Source organism: Etheostoma spectabile, chromosome 20 (genome assembly GCF_008692095.1).
Source record: "Etheostoma spectabile isolate EspeVRDwgs_2016 chromosome 20, UIUC_Espe_1.0, whole genome shotgun sequence".
NCBI lineage: Eukaryota > Metazoa > Chordata > Actinopteri > Perciformes > Percidae > Etheostoma > Etheostoma spectabile.
In genome coordinates, this window is record NC_045752.1 from 14141839 (window position 1) to 14154792 (window position 12954).

The 12954-nt window shown below is 45.8% G+C and overlaps 1 protein-coding gene across 3 annotated transcripts in view; it reads right to left on the reverse strand.

The window, feature by feature from the left end:
• runx3 (RUNX family transcription factor 3) overlaps nt 1–12954 on the reverse strand; it is a 48691-nt gene that overhangs the window by 3697 nt on the left and 32040 nt on the right. For 2 of the 3 annotated variants that reach the window (XM_032499784.1, XM_032499785.1), the window contains 2 exons: nt 10039–10185; nt 3977–4051 (listed from right to left, as the gene is read on the reverse strand). In XM_032499784.1, coding sequence (XP_032355675.1) covers nt 3977–4051; nt 10039–10185 — 222 coding nt within the window. The remainder of the gene's footprint in view (nt 1–3976; nt 4052–10038; nt 10186–12954) is intronic. The other variant, XM_032499786.1, reaches the window with a different exon arrangement.

Consider the following 12954-nt stretch of genomic DNA (forward strand, 5'->3'; position numbering starts at 1 on the left):
AGAAACAAATATGTTCCATAGTTCTGTTGTATTATGTAAGTTACTGTAGAAGGTTTTATGCAACATTTAGTTAACCTCTGTTGTTTTTTCCTCTCCTGCCAAATTGTCAGGTCAGCGAGTAGTTTTTCACGAAAAAGCAACTGTCACTACCACACATCAGCATCAGCGTGAATTAGCGTCTTGCCTGACAAGTTAGGAATTTTGTGCTCATGTCATGAAACTAGTATTATTATAAGGAAAGTAAGGTAAGGCTGAAATACTATACATTGTAAACGCCCTTAACGTGGTTATACGTTCTAATGACGAGGCAGAGTTCTTAATACCTGATGTCAACCTGTTGCTTGTGTACATACACACACACACACACACACACACACACACACACACACGCACACATACACCTCTGTGGTTTTTGTTTGTCCGAATGTGGCTTTCATGGGTCCAATGTGCCCACATGACTGCAAGTGTAAAATGTGGATTGGATGGCAGAGAAAAGAGAGCTTGTATTCGTGAAATAGCAAGAGCTTGCACGCCATAGCCCTGAGGGGGGAGAATGCCAAAGTTGCGTGCCACAGTCTTGTTGAAATGTCTTTTCCCTATGTCTGGAGAACTGGGTCCATTTTCAGCTTCAAAAAATCTGTTCCTTTGCTATTTCCATGGCCCCTTCTATACTTTTTATTTTTTTCAAGAACACACTTCTGCAGTTGAATTTCCTCTTATTTTTGGGATGAGGGAGTCTGGTAGTGGGGGGGCTGTTTCTTTTTCCAGAGTCTACCAGGCATCGGAGTCGGTTCTCCATATCTGATTTCACGCGGGGAAAATCCGAGCCTTCAGCTGCTGTTGATTCGGGTGAAGTGGAGTCGGCCCACTAATTCCTACCGGACTCCCAAAAAGTCTCTCTCTCTCTCTCTCTCTGCCCCTTCATCTCTCCTCTCTGAGCTAAATTTAGGTTTCAGGGTGAAGCTGGGGAGGGGATGTGTGGCATGGGGGACTTGATGGCTCTTGCTGCTGCGGCCCACCCCGCACATGATCTCCATTTAATTGGAGTCGGTGGAAACGTGTTAGCTAAACTGCGGTGGGGATTGACTCCTGTGTTCTGTCAAGGGAAACTAGTCTGGACACTTATCACAACACCTTAATGGGCTTGTGCAGTATCAAGCACTTGGCTCTGAGCCAGGATGAGCCTGCTACCACCTTAAACTCTCTACAGCACAGTAGCTCCCTCTAGGGGGGAGGGCTGAACAAACTGCTTTGTAATTGAGAAGCAAAGTTGTTCAGTCTGCTCTTTCTCTTTCTTAACCATGTTGCATACCTACTGCATCCCCACACTCCCCCACCCAGCCAGTAAGTACAGGCTTTGCTGTTGTGGCTGTGGTAACAGTGGTGTGTCTTTGGCAGAGAGGGTCTTCCTAACTGGGCCCGGTAGAAGTTGGCTGCAACCTCCGCGGCCCAAAACCACACATGATCTCCATTAGGCTCATCTGAAACGTGTTGACTAAATTGCAGGGACAGGAGAGGGGATGGACCCCAGAGGGCTAGCTGGCACAGTCTGCTGTCTGTGATGTTCCCAGTCTACAAAGCTGGGAATCAGGGTTTTTATAGAGAACATAGTGTTCCAGTTCTCTCTTTCCTCCTCTAGCTCTCCAGCACAGCGCCACGCACTTATTTAATTTTGCAACACCAAGGGTGGAGTCATGCTCCTCCTTTCTGCTTAGCTCAAGAACTCCACTAGTCCACAGTCAAGCGTGTAACCCAGATATGACCGGAGGTTTTCCTCATTTGTGTAGGGGAGAAACTGATTTTGGTTGTTAACACAAGGCGCAAGTTTGAGGCGGTCATGTCTGTGTGTGTAATTGTGCGCGAAGGTGTGTGTGTGTGTGTGTGTGTGTGTGTGTGTCTCCGTCCGCGTGTGGCGGAGCTGGCGAAGGGGAGATGCAAATACAGGTGCTCACCTGTGAAATGTTTTCTCAGGCTTGATGCAAACTGTGACGGCCAGTGCCTAGGGAATGGTGTCTCAGGCAAATAAGTGGAGGGGAGGAAACGAAAGGGAGAGAAAACCCCAGACTGGTCCAGCTACACACACTGCGCTGTGCAGTGAGATTGTTTTCCTGATATGATCCGGGTAAGAAACAATACAGCTCCTTTCAGAGGTAGAGAGCTTCTGTTTGATTTATTGACTGGTTTGGGTGGTTTGAAAAAGTGGATGCCATGAGGATGAGCAATTATTGTTGATAACAAGGTGATGATGACAACACTACAAAATGCCAGGGCAAAGTTGCAGAGCAGGCCAAAAAATAGGAGACACAAATGAACACAAATGATCTCCAGGTGTTTTTTTAGGCACCAAGGCTTTGGGGCTGGAGCATCATGTTGAATGCAAATGATAATCACCTCTGTACTGTGGCACCATGGTCAACAGCCCCAAAGCCTCATTCATGTTAGGCACTTTATCATGTGAGCACAGAGGACTTTGCATGTTGCCAACTTTGACATGCAATACAAGCAAGGGTAAAGGAAGTTTGTGATTGCAAAAAAACCTATGATTTTCCTAATGCATCAACCAACAGGGTGACATGATTACACTTTTTGTTTAAGTAAATCCTTTTCTGTGAGAGATATGATACGTCCCTGCAAAGCCACTGACGAGATGTGTGTTTTGCTGACCCTCGACCATGTATACTGTTATTGTAAGGATGAAATAATTTGAATACAAGTAGCATCATCATCATTACACTTTCTTACATATTCTTTATGGTCTGGATGTCCTGGCATTTCAAGTTTAGGCTGTACTGCCTCAAACAAATTATTTTACCAACCGTCGCTGTTGCTCACATTTTTTACACCATCATGAATGTGTCGCTGCGCACTGAATCTCTGGCTAAAAAATGCCACGTACAAGCAGTAACACAAGCAAATACGTAATTTCCCAGTCTCAATACTCTGCTTCAGGCAATGTCTTATTTCTACTAAACTGCAGAAAAGAGAGCAAGAGCACTGAGTCAAATCATAAAGTCTTTTTATTCTTTTCTTTAGTGTGTCTGAATGTGTCCCCAGCACAGTGTGAGTGGATGATTCAGCATGTCTGGTGTTGTGTGGCAGTTTCTGGGTAGGGAATAGATAGGAGACTAAGGGGTCTGTTAGACAGCAGCAAAGACCCAAATCCTCAAACAAATAAAAGAAAGTGGGAGGAAGAGGAAGAAGAAGGCAGGCAGGTTGGTGGCGTTAAAGGAATGTTTTGGGTGTAGTACTGGCCCTACGGGCAAAACGAAACTGACTCCAAAATTGTCACAACGAATGGCACACCCTGTTATGCCCGCTTTTCCTCTTCAGTATTATTTTAATTTGAAAGGCTGTTGCAATGTCTCATTAAAGTAAGTTAGTTTGGAAGTCTGCAGTTTGTTCTGAGAAGCTCTTAAATAAATACTATTTCAAAGGTTTAAACACTTTGGCATTCCATAATGCCTCCATTATATCCTCTATTTTTTGCGCCTATTTGCCCACACTTAGTAACTAAGGCCATTGACTACCAGTGACCTCACCCCTCATCATACTTGTTGAGGTGGTTCGTGCATCTGCTAAAGATGCCTTCTGGGCGCCTCCCTAGGGAGGTTTTCCAGGCACGTCCAGCTGGGAGGCCTCAGGGAAGACCCAGGACTAGGTGGAAGAATTGTATCCTCAACCTGGCCTGGGAATGCCTTGGGATCCCCCATTCAGAGCTGGTTAATGTGGCTCGGGAAAGGGAAGTTTGGGGTCCCCTGCTGCAGCTGCTGCCCTCGCGACCCGATACCAGATAATTATGTCTTAGCAACTAACAATTACCCTTCAAAACAATTTTCTCATTAACACCCAAAAGGTTAAACTGAAAAAGCCAGCTACATGTGAGAAAAAGTTAAAAGAAAAAGTATCCAAAAGCACAGTTATACAGCCATCTATGGCATAGTAAACAGTAAGGAAGCAGGGCATTGCAATGTCTCACCTGGCCATGGTCTCAGGTCCTCCTCCACCTTGCATGTCTTCAGTGTGGGGGTGTCCATCTGCTCCTGCCACAGGGCTGGTGTAACACACAATATGAACAATAGGTGAGAACTACGATCTGCTTATCAGAAATAAATCAGTGAAGGAATTCTGTTTTTGCAGGGATGCTAAATTTCAGTATTTTGTGTAACACAGATAAATGTGTGGGTTGTATATGTGTACAAGGTGAGGAAGTCACTGCCTGCACCATAGAAATCTAAAGCATGATCCAGAAACCTCTTCATGACAGACTTGTTAAAACTGTCTTGACATCTGGCGGTTTGGAGACGTGTCTTCCTGTCACAGGTTCGCCTCTGCTGACTGAGCAGGGAAGATTGGGAAGAGGAGGGGTGGTTTTCTCACCACAGTGAGACCAGTCTTGGAAAAACATGCTTGATGGGTGCATGGGAGATATTTTTGGGTCTTTCAGGCTAGACACTGGAGGGACAGCGGAGACCTGTGAAGTGCAGGACACTCGCTAGCCTGTCCAGCCAAGCTGTCAGGATGCGCGGGAAAGGATCGAGGACCTACTGGCCCAACGCGTGGGACCCTGCTTCACACTCAACGGCCACACCGCAGCAGGGCTGACACAAGCGGGGGCTGTTTGCTCTAGGTCTGAGACGGGGCCATTGTTACAAGACAACTAGCACGGAGCTCTGTGGACATGAGCTCTCTCAGCACATTGGTTGTGTCTACAAGCCTCTGAACAGCATATTGTAAAAAATATACATGTAAGATAGAAAGATTCATACCAATTTTTGTCATGGTGCTCTGCTGTCAGCCATGTGGTATCACTATGACTCTGCCCTCCGTTGTTGAGATACCGAAATATAGTAAACTCCTAACCTCCTGTTGTGGTAATTAGGACGGAGAAGGATGCCAGCAGCAGAGGGGTGGGGTGGGGGGTGGGGGGGGGAGTTATGGGCTGTTCACCTATAGCCACACTGGGCTCAGCATGTGCAAGATCTGTGCTTCCCCTGGAGCTCCTCCACTTCCTTTGCAAAGGCCCAAATCAGCACTCAGTCACCGAGAGGTCCTGCACTATACCTCACAATGGCAAATTCTTACACATAAATGGCCTTATTCAGAAAGGCTTGCAAGCAGCTGGTGCGATTCGCTCAAGAAAATAAACATTTCCTTCAAATATTTTGATTGGCCAGCAGACAACGTCAATACCAGAGGCACAGATTACCCCTATTAATAAGAGGACCACCCCCTGGGCGGAGCTGAGGAGTGGGGAGGGCAGGCGCTGGAGTGGGAGGAAGAGACCACTGCGTCACTAATAAGTAGCTTTGGGGTAGTGCCAGTGTAGTTTTTCGGAGGACACAAATAAACACATGCACTGCTTTTGAAGTGCATGTGTAGATGAAAGGACTGGCTGAAAAGATGATTGAGCCAAAATGGCGTCCATCCTCGTGACTCCGGATCCAGCAACGCCTCTGAGACATGTAATGCGCCTGCCGTAATGAAGCGTGTCATTGAGACACAGTGAATGCCGGCCCTTGTTGCTGGCTTCCTGTTTCGCTTAGGCCTTAGGCGTCGCAACGGGGAGAGAATGTGAGAGAGCAAGCAAGAGAGAAAGAAAGACGCCAGCAAGGGAAGGAGAGAGAAAGAGAGCGTGTTAGAGAGGGGAGGAACACGGCCTTGGCTCAGCTATGTGGGACATTTGATATGTCTTTTGAGCCCTCACTTATAACGTGAGCAAAAACAAACACATGGGCTGAAAAATCCTACGCTCTCTTTGAGAGCTCGTTGTCCTCCCACCCTTCCCCTCTCCCCAGACTCAATAGAGACTGTTCATGGCACACATGTAGTTTCTGTAATTGCTGAAATGTAAAACTCAGCCTGACTCTGATGTGAAATTATAACTTACACAAACAGTTGAGTCTGGTAAAAAACAACTTGCTCTCACTTCTCTTTTTCTTTCTTTTTTTCACCAAGGAGGCGGCTTCAAAAGATTCTTTTTTTTGTTGAAGAACAAAAACATTTTCAGTTTGAATTATTCATCTCAGGGTCACAAAAAGAGTGTAACCACAAGTGAAGCTTTTAGGCACCATAACAAACAAACTCCGTGGCAGCCATTGACATATTATGTAAATAGTGGAGTGCAGAAGTATAACAGTGTGTCTAAAGGACTGGTCCTGATTCTTGCTCGTTTTGGTTGTATTGGCCTCAGAGGGCCAGCTTCCTGCTTGGGTTTGGCAGAAATCAGCATGAAACCCAACTAGTGTGACGGCGATACTCTAAAGTCCACACCACAGCTACCTGACGGCGCTAATTTCCTGTCTCGCTTGTAATTGGCTGATCATGTCTTTCTGGATGTGTGAATTAGTGAGAGCCTCTCGGGCCGCGGCAGTAGCAGAGTGCCGCCTCGAACCTGGGGGGGCCGACCAGCTTGTTTATGTGGTGTAAACAGTGTGGTCACTGTGGACAAGGCAGGAGGGGCACGGCTGCATCGGGCTGGTCCTCCATCAAACAGGACTTTCTCAAGTGAAGTCCAGTTCCAGAGGCCACAGCCTAAACATGCTGAACAACTGGGCCAAAGCACAGCTGCAGCAGATGTGTGCCAGTTGTGCAAGAGGAAGCCAGAGGTACCAACATTTGTGGAAGTGTCATTAATAGAGAGTAACTTGCAGGATAAATGCCAAGGAGTACATTCCAAAAGTGAAATCTGTAATATATCATTTCTGCAAGATTCTACTGACCTTTTTAATAACATCACCACATGGGTCACACATCAGACAAACAGACAGACAGACACACACACACACACACACACACACACACACACACACACACACACACACAACACACCACCACACACACAGTCCACTCTCTCTCTCTCTCTCTCTTTTGGGCCCTCATCAAAGCGAGCACTTGACTTGATGGCGGAACGTTATGCTAGTATCAGATATTCATCTTCAGAGAGGAACACACAGGTGTTGGAACAAATAACATGTTAAATGATACCACCTCAAAAGTGCCAGGACTTTTTTTGGCTGATTAAATTGCTGCTGTATTTCTTTTTTTCCTCTCTCACTGTTAAAACACATTTAAGTTAAAAGAGCCGCTTTCGTCTCGGCTGTCTGTTAGAGGTCGTGCCAGGGGCTTGTTGAGTTTTGTCTGCATTTTAAATGGAACAAGGTAAAACTGGAATCTGTTTTCTACTTTGAGGAAAATCCAAGTTTGTATCAGTTTGCTTTTCTTAAGAGTGGAAAGAACTGTGTATATGTTATAAATGCAGTGTCACATTGACATGTTAAAGGATTAACTACTTTCTGTATCTGAGGTAGAAAAAAAACTGCCACCCACAGACACATTGTATACACATGTACCTCACTTGAGGTTTTGCAAACCAGAATAACAATTTAGTACTTGATTGTCTAAGTGTCAGATTTGCTTGAATGCACTAGTTGAACCACGCATTTTCAACCACACACCCTCCCTCCACCCGTGCTGAGAATCATTCCACATGTCTAGCAGGCTTACCTGTGGCAACAGAAGAACGAAAACAAGCAGCAAATGCAGCGTCTGCCACGTGCAGGAATCCTGTCACTGCATCACTGTAGATCTTCTTATTCCCTGTCTGTCTGGGCACTAGCAAAGACACTTGCAACACTAGCAAAGTGGTTGTGTTGTGTTGTGTTGTGTGTGGGTGTGTGTGTGTGTGTGTGTGTGTGTGTGTGTGTGTGTGTTGTGTGTGTGTGCGGTGTCGCTGTGCGTGTGCGTGTCCGCATCGCGCGCGCGCGCGCGCATGCATATATTTTTGTATTTTCAATGTGTCTATGGTGCAATCGACTGTGTGATTTAAGAATCCAGAGTAGCATTGAGCAGATGTCTGGAGACACCTCCTGTTGACAAGAAAACTGAGACAGTATTTCATTGCTCAGACAACAATATGAAGCAAGGAGGCTTTAGGAGGAGATGACACCGTATTTTCTCATTTAGCTGTCTTCAAGGGAAAAAACGCAAGGTTCCAGCCCCGGATAATGGAAAACATCTTTTGTAACGGCGAGGCGGGAATCCATTTAATTATAATGTGTTGACATGCGATCTATCACCCGGCAATTCTCAAACAAACAGGCCCCTGGATTTAAAGTATCTGCAAAATACAACAGTGTCTGGAAGTGCTGCCAAAAGCAGAGACGTGTGTGCTGTTGATATGTAAACACCTCCCTGTCTCTCTGAATGGGATTTATTACAACAAGTCTATTTTTGTTTGAGCTTCGCTTATAATACTGTGGTGTTGTTGTCTGTGCATGATTCCTACACATAACGGGAGCGCTCTATGCGATGTGTGCGTACATTTCCAGTCTGCTGCTCAGACGCTCCAACAAATAGTCGAGGTGGGAGGGAGAAGGGCCCTTCCCTCTGTTATTTAATTATTTTACCACTCTTGCCCTGCAGTATGCCGTCATGATGGTAATACCACAGATTAAGGTGTGTGGTTTTTACAGCCCTTCCCCTCGTCTGTCTCACTCACACAATTCTTATCGACGGCCTCCAGTCACTGGCAGCTGTAACACAAAGCTCAAGGCCTTTACCGTCTCTGGCGGTTCCAACTGATGTTAATGTGTTGTGTCTGCTCACGGTGTATGTACTGTACATGTGTGTGTTGCAACAGCACTTTGAAGCCTGGCAAGCCTATGACGCTCTAATTCCTGCCCTAATCCTGTGCGAGGCAGACGAGAGCAGAGCAAAGAGCTCCTCTTCATCTTCTGTCTCGACCAAGTCTGCACACCTCTCCCTGCCCCCCCGTATTCAAGTCAGCCCTCAGAAACTTAAAGCTCCCAGTATAAGCTTAGCTGCAGGGGGCTTTTTATTGGCAGACAGCCTACAGAGCTCATGCCAAACTCTAACCCATCCGAAAATTATCATCACAGTGGCTGTATTGTGTTAAAGCTCAACAGTGTTTATTTTCAGCGTAACCGGTCGGTGGTGTTTCTAAAATGGCTGACATGTTTTCTCCTCGGTACAGGCCGTGCAAGAGAACAAAATCAATATCAAGAGTAAGTAAGGACATGGGGGAGCAGGGCAAAAGACCCTAGTGTTCTCGTCAGTCAGCTGTTAGATAGGCCCATACTGGTGACTCAGCGCTGCCTAAGCTAAGCACAAGGCCAAACACCGGTGTACGGCTGTGATACACACTGATAGAGTTCCACCCACACACGGCCCAGAGCTCCCAAACAAGCAACATGCAGATACAAAGGTAATGAGATTCATTAGCTAGCATGAGAACTAGAGAGTGGGTGGGAGAAGAGGGCTCTGTGTGTGTGTGTGTGTGTGTGTGTGTATGTGCATGTGTGCGTGTGTGTTACCAGACATGCCATCCTGTTAAGATGTTCTGACATATGACGGGGAGTGAACACTCATCCTCACTCCAACCATCACCCACGCAGCTGTCCACAGCACACAAACACATACATGCATGAAACAACCCCCTCCCCTCCATTGCACCACCTCAGTTTGAGTCTCATCCCCCCCACCCCATCCTCCACCCCCGCACATTCGACCATCCTGAGAGTGACGTGATTGCCAAGGTAGCGGGTGGCTGTTACATTCCTGAGGCTGTAGTCTGCGGTGTGCGGAGGCCAACTTCGGCACCCAGGCCAAGCTCGGTTGGCAGCACCCGCCATGCCACCTGGCCGCAGACTCAAACCTGCACACTGTGGGGCCCGGACCCACCAACGCAGGGCATCCGGGGACAGAACTGACATGAGCTTCCCCTTGGACGGCCAATACTAATAACGGCTCCCAGATCAGTGGAACAGAACTTGAAAGCCCCCCGTGGAGAAAACGCACATGAAGGACTCTTGGCTTAGTTTTATGCTTGGTGTACTGCATGTACTGTGTTGATGTGTAACAGATTTGATGATTACTTACCCTCTGGCCAAATAAAACAAAGATATGTTTGTTTTATTGAAGGAGTTATTTACTTCTAAGTAATGTTGATTAATGTGAGCTGACTTTAGGGTGTTATGGGGATGTTGGTAGATTGTGGTTTTATGTATCAGTGGTCCTCACCTTGTGTGGTGCTTAGGTGGGTTTGGTGGATGGGGCGGGGATTATTGTTCACTGGGCCTATCCGCATAGACCGCTGGTAGCGCTCGATCTCTGACAGCCTGTCCGAGAACTGCATCTTCTGGGTGTCTTCTATCTTCACTCTGTGCCCTGAAACAGCGACATTAGAGGAGGACGGGTAAGAGAGAAATCAAGGACTTGCCAATTTAACACCTACACAACCAGGAAAATGGCACGTTATATTTCCAGAGTTGTACAAAAATAGCAAAAACAATAACAAGAGTCCAGTTGGAAAACCTTTCCTCCTCCCAAATGTCTTAATGAAGCCGGGCAGTTTGACATGTCTTGGCAAAAAAGAAAAAAAAACTTTTCTTTGCTTGTCTAACCTGTATTTAGTGTAAAATTTACTTGGACTGGGAAGACCATCAATATCCTCAAATGTAATTCCCAAACACTCACACAGGATGAAATTATATAAATGTCACTGTCAGACACTGTTTTCAGTTTGCAAATACAAAAATATTATTAGAATGTCAGCAGACCTTGACATACATTGGCTAGACACTAAGTGTTACCCAAGCTGCACCTGCTGTCGCGTCATCTGCAGATAACGATAGCGTAAGTGGTTGAAAATAATTGCTTGAGGAATGCTGTTTTCCCTGAACCTAAAGTCTAAGAAATAATAAACTATGAATTGTGACATTATGCGCTTCTATGAACTGCTGAAGCTAAGTGATCTTTATCTTCCCATCCTGCTTTAAAAAAAACAAGAGCGTGAGTAGAGAGTAGATCTGTCCCTCCATAACCACCTTTACACACACACACACACACACACACACACACACACACACACACACACACACACACGTCTGACTGACTGACACAGCACTTAGTCAGAAGGAAACACCAAGCCAAGGCTACCAGACCATATAGTCATCAGTGTTAAACTAAACAAAAAGAGAGCTTTTGTAGGCGTGTGTGTGTGTGTGCAGGATGTGAGAATTAACTCTGAAAAAGTGAAGCATATCTGATGCATCTCTTTTGGTCCATGCCCGGAGAACTAACCAACACACTTAGCGCCCTTATCACTTTGATGTCCTGTTTAGGGAGATGGTAAGAAGAAAAAAAACCTCTGAACATGCCTTTTATGTAGACACGCATACGCAGACATGCATAAATACACACGTTCTCACACTCACACACACTCACACACACACACACACACACACACACACACACGTGCACATGCTCTACATGTGAACACACCTTAAATGTCAGACGTGAGTCCGGATGAGGGCTATGCCTCTAATGGGAGGAAGAGATTTTAATGTAACTATCAATGCACCAAAACTGTGTGTGAACCAGCATGTATACATTCTGTGGTTTTCTCCCTGGCATCTCTACAGAGTAGCCTAATGTGAAGTAATGGCTGTATTTGAATATTTTATCACTATATAAAGGGGGCAAGGCAGACGGACCAATATGGATTTTGCCCGTCCTTTCTCTCCACTGACCCATGGGCAATATATCTTCCCTCGGAGGCTGACCCATGGGTAAAGTTTCCTTTCGTTTACCGCTCTGTCCATTTGTTTGTGCCCACCACCTCCCCTCCACCCTCTCTTTACGAACTACTGTATATAGAAATATCTAGCGTGGACAGCCACAACACACATGCGTACAGATACACAAAAGGTTTGCGCATTGATGCACAGACACAATGTCTAAACGCAGGCAGCCCTCTGATACAAAATCTTTTCTTTCTAAAGTCAGCACAGAATGGTATTTTTTTTAATTCACACCCACTGATCAACAGATCTGTTGCACTTTATGAGTGAGTGTGTGAGAAAGACTCAGTCATGACTAATCTATCTGACCAGAGACAGCAATTCTGTTGCTGCTCCCCAGCTGTTTGTTTTCCCTAGCATTCGGATGTTGGACGCCAAAGGAAAGGACGGAGTGTGTGATTCCATCCACTGGCCCAGCGGCTCCTACTCAGGAACATGGGTGGACACACGCAGACACACACTCTGTAATATTTTTTTTTTTTCACACTCTTATGTGGCCAGTTTGCCTTCTCTTTTAAACTGTGATGGAAGGAATGAAGGCTTGCATTCTTACTCATTTTCACTCACTCACTCACTCACTCACTCACTCACTCACTCACTCACTCACTCACTCACTCACTCACTCACTCACTCACACAGTGCCAAGTCCAGGCTCCATCGCCCACATAGACACTGTGGCTACTGTCTGCTCCAGGCCAGAGCAGGGGCGGCCAGGGGAAGCAGCCTTCCAAATATAGCCCCTATATGTGTCCTTGTGTAGTTATTAAGAGATTTACACCACCTCAAACGGCTGAGGTCAGGGAAATGATACATCCCACCGCTGTCTTGTTGGGGGAAAAAAGTTCGACTGCAGGGGGAAAAAATTCTAATTGGTCAGTTTTTCTGCGGCCAGTGGTGGTCTAAGAAGAATTGGCTGGATCTTTAGGGATGAAAGTGATCATTCAGCTGCCCACAAACAGACGTACATACACTCAAGGCTAGCTTTGGATCCCGTGGCCCAGTTCCAGTTGGCAGGTACACACTGCGTTTGGTGACACAACATGAAGGGGGGGGGTTTAGTGGGCTGTGAGAGGGTGATTTTGGGGGGAGTGGAGGCTTCATTACAGGGTTTCTGCTGCGTCTTAAAAAGTCTAACATTTTTAAATTAGGGCTACACGATATGAGGAAATTATCCAATTGCAATTATTTTGACGGATATTACCGTTGCGATATGATTCATTATGATATTAGAAGGAATTATCATTTTTGTATCATTATTCTCACTTTCATTGAATAATATTAAAATCTAAGACATGAAAATGATTTATAGTGTGATTTTTGCGAGGATCTGTACAAAACAAAGATTTTTTCTTTA